Raw genomic sequence first — 8,403 nt, 5'->3', positions numbered from 1 at the left:
ACTCCCAGGGGAGTAGGTATTTTTAATCCCCCATGCTGGAGAAAGGGAAGCTCAGAGAAATAACTTCATCAGGGTCACGTGGCTAGTGAGTGGTGGCGCCCAAATTCCAAAGCCTCAACTTTTAACCATTACTCTGTGCGGCCCAGTGGCAAAACAGTTGTCATTTGAATAGCCCTTCTATATTTACAAAGTGCTTCTGCCGCTCTTATTCGATCGTCCTGATAACCCTGATAAATATTATTGTCATCTACAGATGAAATTGAGGCCCAGAGATTTTGACCTATCGAAGGTCACATACCTAGGAAGTGCTGGAACCAGCACTCTTTCCCAGGTCTTCTCTAAGTTTGATGCCTTTTTCCTGTCACCCCACTCTCTTGCATTCTCAGAATCTTGGAGAGCTTTATAGTTAGAAAGAATGAAAACCTAGTCTGACCCTTCGTTTTATAGTTGAGGAAAGAAAACCTAGGTAGAAGAAATGACTTGATACAAGTCTCAGGTCATCAGCAGAGCTTCCACAAGTGCTATTTGAATACAGGGTAGTTATGAATCTAAAAAGGATGGCTGGCAGGGAGTGATGAGATAGGAATATTGGAATCCAGCCCTCCTAGCTCTTAGGCAAAAGCTCTTTCTCCACTTGTTAAAGTGTCTCATCCTTCCTTTGGCTGTGCCAGGGACATGATCCTGCATAGAGTCGGATACTATAAATGCCTTCACATGGCACTGAATTTAGAGAACATGCCCTATTATCTCTAAGTGAAAAATCTGGCAAACCAAGAGATAATGGAAGCAGTGGGAAGTAGAGCCTAGGGCCTACTGTCTGAGGCTTAGATTTCAGTTTTGGTGCCAGCATCGTGACCTGGAGGAAGGACTTAATCTTTATAGACTTTCGCTCATGGATTCTTCACATTTATTCAGTGTCTCCTGTGTTCAGGACTGTGGTAGGGACTGGGGATGCAGCCGTGAACAAGACAACCATAGATTAGTCCTTGTACTGCCTATAGTCTTATGGAGGGAATTAGACAATGACCAAATAACTACACAAATATTAACTGATATTGTTAAAGTAAGTGCTATGAAAAAGTACAGGGTGCTATGAAAGTGGGCTATAGGACGTTTGACCTGTTGGGCTAGAGGAGAGAGCCAAGGAAGGCATCCTCTGAGGAAGTGATGCTTAAGCTGAAATCTGAAAGAAAAGTGTGAGGTAGTTCATTAAAGAGGTGAGGGAAGATCATTCCAAGCAGATTCAACAGTATTTTTGAAGACCCTGGAGCAGGAAGAGTATTCAAGGAAATGAAATATCAATTTGCTTATTTGTAAAATGTGGGTGATTATCACAACCCTGGTTACTGTGAGAACCAGGTAACACGTGAAAGTATTTTATATAAAACAAGGGCCTGCGTGTGTGCACACCCACATTTATAAAAGTCTACATGTCATAAACTAATATACAGCTGGATTGGTAGAGGTCGCTGGGACAGTGGATAAACCAGGACTTTGTGTTCCTCATCTATTTCTTTACAAAATTAAAGTGCACCTTCTATGAAAAAACAGGAAAATTCAAGTTTTGAGAACTTCGACTTTGGATAAAGAATATGTGCTTCAAGTAGTTTTTAAAAATGTTTCAACAGTTGGAAAAATAATGCCAGTAATTATACTGCCTTATGTATACACAACCTAGGATAGTGGTTAAGAGCACAGACTCTGGAACAAAAGTGCCTGAAATAAAATCTTGGGCAAATTATTTATCTTGTGCCTCTGTTTCTTTATCCATAAGATGGTTATAATAATAAGTACTTATCTCCTAGGTTATCATGAAGCTCAAATGAGTTAATATATGCAATATATCACTTAGAATTGTTTCTGGCACATAGTTATCACTATATGATTATAAGCTATTGTTTCATTATTATTGTTATAATTACCTTTTTAAAGGCTCATTAATGTCACCATGAGAAAGTTGCAGTGGAAACTGTAGCTCAGAGAGGCTGATGATCTCCCTGAGGTCACACAGCTAGTAAATGGGCAGACTGAGATTCCAGTTTAAGACCGCATCCAAAGGTCATATATTTCCTGCTGCATTTTTTTTTCTGAGTGTAGGTTAATTTTGTTGTATAATACTTGGGCTCCCATAATGGTTCCTTTCCTCGACCTTACTTCTCTGCTGAACTGAGTGTTAATATGCATGTTCTTAAGGTAAAGGGTCCAAGGGTTTGCCTTTATTGACCTTCCACTTTGAAGTTTCCTGACTTCTGTGCAGTTAAAATCTACGCCTTAAGCATTTCAGCAGTGTGGTTTATTTATAGAGTCGTCTTCCGGTTCACGTGTACCGGGTCTGCTTTTGGGTGCGTTTTCTGTCAAAGGTTGTTTATTTCTAAACCATTTTGATTTCCTGTTGCTTTGTGGATTGGTATTGTGACCTGCAACAGGAACACCAGGAAACCTGTCTTAGTGAAACAGCCAGATTGAGACCCTGTAGATTAAAAAAGAACACACTATATTATACAGCCATATTTGGATATAAGTGTGGGTTAGGCATTGGCTATATTAGGCAAAAACCTAGATATAGAAACCTCACTTAGAGGCACATTTCTGTGAACAGTTTTGCTGCTACAGGGCAGAACTATTAGCTCCATGCCCTTGGTCAGTGACAGTCTCTTTGAGCCTCAGCTTCTACATCTATAAAAAGGAGATTATTATACTATCTTTGTGGCATTTTTGAGAGGATTAAATGAATAATATGGGTAAAACAGGCAGCCCAGGCCTGACCTCCATTAATAGTAGGCATTAATAATGTAAAAGGGGAAAATTTTTTATTTTTTTATCTAGCTCTGTCTTTACTGACGTCCACACACTCATCAGTGACATCTAGCATCTCTTGCTATTAAAAATTCCATCGGGAGAAGTTACTTGCCTTTGTGCAACTCATTTGCTTTTCTTTAAAAAAATAGTGGTAATGATAGCCAGCTTTTATTAAACAGGTACTATATTCCCGGCACTCTACTAGGTTTTTAATATGCATTCACTATCTCATTTTGCTTTAAGAGCAGGATTATTTTTCTCATTTTGCAAAGGGGGAATGTGATGCCCAGTAAGTGGAATGAATTGCCCAAAGTTGAAATTTATATCTAGATGTGACTGACTCTAGGCTTCCTTGTACTTTAGTAATGACATGTACGATTTCTTTGTTGTGTCTGACCCTGGCATGGAAGTCTTTGAAAGGAAAGGTGACAGCTGTCAATAGGTACCCTTTTGGGGAACTCCTGCTGTCTGCTAGAGACTGTGCCAAGTGTTTTACTTACATTAACCTATTTATTCTTCCCAAACCTAGGAAATAACTATAATTATCTCCATTTTACAGTTGAGGAAATCAAGGTGTGGAGAGGTTCAGGGGCATTTAGTCACCATTTAGTGGTGGAGATGGGATTGGATTCCAAGTCTTCTGGCTGCAAAACCCATGCTCTTATTCAGTCTGTTATACTGCATCAAAATTCTAGGATGAGATTTGTTATTTTTTTAATGAGATTTGGGGCTGTTTTTCAAAGATGGTAGCTTCCAAGTATTTGATGCTAATTGTGCTTAATTTTTAGCTGAGTGATAATAGCCAGATTCCTGGCAGAAGCTATTAATGCTACATTTGCCAGTAAGCTAGAACTGTGTTCTATCCCAGAGGTAGCTGTAGGCTCTAGCATCTTTTCCATGGTCAAAGCCCTCAGAAGTATAATGTGTAACTTGTGTTAACACCAAGGAGGGTGGCATTTCCCAGAGCTTTAGTTCTATAACATGGAAGACCTCAAACCTCAGCCACGCTTCAGACTCACAGTAAAGTGCGTTCTAATTGGTAATCGGTGCATAAGGAACCAAAGAAAATTTTAATTAAATGCTGTTGTGTGAATTTTCCAGTCATTCTATGCCTGTTGAAATGATTTTATTTAGTTTAAAGTCTTCTTCCAGTGATCTGCCCTTCCTCTTTATAGTATAACTGTATCAAGATTTTGTGCCTTTTCTCCTATAAAGGTTTAATTACCATCATTAAGGATTTAGTCTGCTGCGCATTTACTTAACTCTGTTCCCTGTGTGCTAAGGGGCATTTGCTGTAGTGGAAAGAGCATGGCGATTTGGAGTCCTACAGACTGTGAGCAAGTTGCTTAAATCTCCATGAGCCTCAGTTTCTTCGTAGTATAAAATAGGGCTAATCATATTAAGTTGTACAGATGTTGGGAGGAGGATTAGGGATAATGTATTTAAGTTACCTAGCACATACTCAAAACTGATTGATAGACTCTGCTGATAGGATTTGCTTGCTAACTGGTACAGATTATTTTCTGAAGTTGTAATAGGGTCTGTTTTACTTTGATCTCCTTTTTGTCTTGTTATTTTTAGTGGGTGTTCACAAGAATTGTCTTCAGTCATGGCCTTGGGTTTAAGGTGCTTCCGCTTGGTCCACCCTGCCTTTTGCAACTCCCTTGCAGCCTTGACCAGACCTGTTTCAGAAGTTACGCTGAAGACAGTGAGTGGAAGACAGAATGACCACGGCCAATACCTGGCCTATCCAGCTGTACCAATCCGTCATTTCGCTACCAAGAAAGCCAAAGGTAGAGGCATGACTTCCTCACCCCTGTCTTATATTTAGCCCTTGAATTATCATAGCTGGAAGGGATCTCAGAGATGTTCTGAATTTCTCCCCATGCCTCATGAGGAAATGGTATCTCAGGTGGTTCCGTTGATTAGCTTAAAAGGTCACAGGGACAGAGATGGTATTAGAACCTGTTTTCTCATTGCCATGCTGCCTCTTTTGTTATTATGGCTCAGAAAATGCCTGATTTCTTTTAGATTTAGAGTTAGAGGTATAAGTGCCAAGCAAATCAGAATACTTGTGGCAGGGATCAACATGCCTTCTCCTTATAGGAAGATCTACTTTGGAAATAATATTAAAAGCAGAAGGTTGTTGGGTGAGGAGATATTAGAGCCGTGGATTTAGATGGTTGATCTTAATGGCTTGTGTCATCCAAGAATGAGACCTTGATACAACTCAGGTCTTAGCTTAAATGTCGCTTCCTCAGGGAAGCCTTCCCTGACCTCTTAGGCTGGGTCAGGTCCCTTGTTACATGCATTTGTGCACACTGTCACTTTACCTTTGATGTACTTAAGCACAGCACTCATTAATTAGTTAATTATTGTTTGTTATGTCTTCCATACTGGACCCTGTGAGGTCTATGACTTTCTTGTTTAGCAACTAACAGGGCCTGACACATAGTATGTATCAAAAAATTTTGTTGAAGGAATGAATGAGTGACAGAAAATTGTCAAGCAGACCTGCTATTTGCAGTGGTGGGTCAGGGAGTCCACTCCTAAGGATGGTGCTTGAAATACCCTACTGAATGTTTTTCCCACTGCTTTTCTTTTACGGTTTCATGCAGACCTTTTCCTTTTCTGTAAATAGGAAAATTAACAAGTTGCCAAAAGAGCTTTAATGCATAGAAGCCTTATATTCAGTTAATAACTTTTGATCTATAGGTTGCATTATATTGTTTTAAATTCACATACATTTAATAATTTAATTTGATCCTTATAATTATCCATTGAAGGAATTGTAATTATCCAGTGAAGAAATTCTTCTAATTACCTAGTGAAGCACAGATCTCACCGTTTTGCAAATGAGGAAACTGAGGTCCGTATGTAAGACGTTTGCCCATGGTCATATCGAGTTAGTGGCAGAACTGGAATCCAGGTCTCCTGACGCCCACAGCATTGCAGTCTTCTAGTGCGCTAGACGTTAGCTGCAGCGCGTAAGCAGCATCTTTTCATATTTCATTGGCTCTTCAGTGTTTGTCTTCTTTGATTGCCTCTTAAAAAGTTGGTTGTTTGATGTTTTCCTTTAGATTTATTGGATTCTTTCTATATTAGGAATGCTAATCCTTTGTTGACTGTATATGTTGCAAGTATCTACTTTGCCTTTTTACTTTATGATGTCTTTCATTGAACATAAGTTTCAATGTAGTCATATTTTTCAGTTCTTTTATCATTTTTGCTTTTTCTGTCTTACTTAACAAACCCTCAGCTATCTGAAAGTCATAAAGCTATTCTTCTGTATTTTCTTCTAAATTTTTTAAAGGTTTTTACTTTCCACATTTGGGTTTTTAATCCATATGGAATTTATTTCTGAATATGATGTGAGGTAGGGAATCTAATTTTATTTCTTTTTAAGATGGGTAATAAGTGTGTCAACCTCACTTACTGAGTGGCCTTCTTTACTCCCAGATTTGTAATGCTTCCTCTGTCATATGTCAGGTTTCTTTATATGTATGATTTATATCTGAGTTCTTGATGTGTTGAACTACTCATCTCTCCCTGCACTAAATTCCTTAGTGCCTGAATCACAAGTCTTGAATCTAGTGGTACAAATCTTTCCCCTCAGAACACGCTAGCTTTTTCTTTTTCTTCTTCTTGGCCTTTTGCTCTTCTCTATGAAACTTATATTGTCAGGTTTTCTCCATAAAGGTCTTGCACAGTTCTTTAATCAGGTTTATTTCTAGGCTATCATCATTTTTGTCACTTTTGTACATGATGTTTTTTAAAGTAAATTGAGTGATGTACACAGAAAAGTACGTACATAAATTGTAAGTGTATGGCTCAGTGAATTTTCACAAAGTGAACACAACCATGTAACGATCACCCAGATTAAGATATAGAACGTCACTTGTACTCTGGAAGTTTCCCTCATGTCCTTTTCAGTTGTCACCCTTCAAAAGACAGCCCCCTCTCTTGACTTTACCACCACAGATTTGTTTTGCCCTTTTTGAACTCAAGATGTATTCTTTCATGCCTGGCTTCTTTTGATAGCAATCTACATGTGAGATTTGTCCATGTTGTTGCCTGTAGTAGTTGTTGGTACATTTTTATTTCTTTATAGTACCCCAGTGAATGCGTATACCACGATTTATGTGTGTTTTCTATAGTTGATGGATATTTGAATTGCTTCCAGTTTTGAGCTAAAATAAATAATGCTGCTATGAACATGCATTTTGGTGCCCATATGTATGCCTTTCTGTTGGGTGTATACCAAGAGGAGGATTGCTGAGCCTTCGGTTATGCATATATTCAGTTTCAGTTCAGTTTCAGAACATACAATTCTCCAAAGTAGTCATGTCAGGTTACACTCCTTCCCAGAGTGTTTCAGCTTTCTATTTGCTAAATACCCACTGTATCCTTGTGAGCACTTGGTATGGTCAGCCTTTTTAATTTTAGCCATCCTGATGGGTGTGCAGTTATATCTCATTATGGTTTTAATTTATATTTCGTTGATGAATAGTGATGGTGAGCACCTTTTATTTGTTTATTGGTTATTTGGATATCCTCTTTCCAGTCTTTTGCCCATTTTAAAAAATTGACTTGTAAGAATTTTAATGTATTCTAAAGATAAGACTTCTGCATATATATATGTATTGCTGATAACAATTGCCTTTTCACAGTGTTTTTTTAGTGAACAGAAGTTCTTAATTTTAATGTAGACCAGTATATCAATCTTTTTCGAGTAGTGCTCTTTTTTTCCTTTTCAAGAAATTTTCCCCTACCTTAAGGTCATAAATATATTCTGTATTATCTTATAGAAGATTCATTGTTTTAAGTTTATATCTTTTTAAAAGTTGTGCGTTCTATTTGGTTGCTGGTGAACAGGAATACTTTTTTTTTTCTTTTTTGGCCACGCCATGCAGCTTTCAGGGTCTCAGTTCCCTGACCAGGGATTGAACCCAGGCCACGGCAGTGAAAGCCCAGAATCCTAACCACTAGGCCACCAGGGAACTCCCCGATTTTCTTTTTGTTCTTGAGTTAGTTTTAGTAAATTATATGTTTATAGGAAGTTCTTGGCATAAAGTTGTCCATAATAGTCTCTTAAGATTATTAAAATCTCCACTGTTTTGGTGACTGTGTCCCCTTTTTCTTTCTTAGTATTATTTATTTGTGTCTACTTCCCTTTTTTAAAATAATTAATTAATTAATTTATTTTTGGCTGACTTGGGTCTTCGTTGCTGCACGCGGGCTTCCTCTAGTTGCATCGAGTGGGGGCTACTCTTCCTTGCAGTGTGCAGGCTTCTCATTGCTGTGGCTTCACTTGTTGTGGAGCATGGGCTCTAGGTGCGCGGGCTTCAATAGTTGTGGCCCGTGGGCTCAGTAGTTGTGGCTTGTGGGCCCTAGAGCGCAGGCTCAGTAGTTGTGGCGCATGGGCTTAGTTGCTCTGCAGCATGTGGGATCTTCCCAGACCAGGGATCGAACCTGTGTCCCCTGCATTGGCAGGCAGATTCTTAACCACTGCGCCACCAGGGAAGTCCCTACTTCCCTTTTTTAATCAATGATTTTTGACAGAAGTTTGTCAATTTTATACACCTTTTTAGTAAAAGAGCTTTT

At 38.7% G+C, this 8,403-nt stretch overlaps 1 protein-coding gene across 3 annotated transcripts in view; it reads left to right on the top strand.

The window, feature by feature from the left end:
* The window catches only part of MRRF (mitochondrial ribosome recycling factor), a 57,827-nt gene that overhangs the window by 724 nt on the left and 48,700 nt on the right, over positions 1-8,403 (top strand). For 2 of the 3 annotated variants that reach the window (XM_068552123.1, XM_068552124.1), the window contains exon 2: positions 4,381-4,592. The exons of the other annotated variant lie outside the window; for it this stretch is intronic. In XM_068552123.1, the coding sequence (XP_068408224.1) occupies positions 4,409-4,592 (184 nt within the window). In that variant the 5' untranslated portion in view covers positions 4,381-4,408. The remainder of the gene's footprint in view (positions 1-4,380; positions 4,593-8,403) is intronic. 3 annotated transcript variants of the gene reach the window in all.

This window comes from Eschrichtius robustus, chromosome 10 (assembly GCF_028021215.1).
Source record: "Eschrichtius robustus isolate mEscRob2 chromosome 10, mEscRob2.pri, whole genome shotgun sequence".
NCBI lineage: Eukaryota > Metazoa > Chordata > Mammalia > Artiodactyla > Eschrichtiidae > Eschrichtius > Eschrichtius robustus.
Note: the sequence above shows the minus strand (reverse complement) of the source record. Positions and strands in the feature narration are given on the sequence as shown.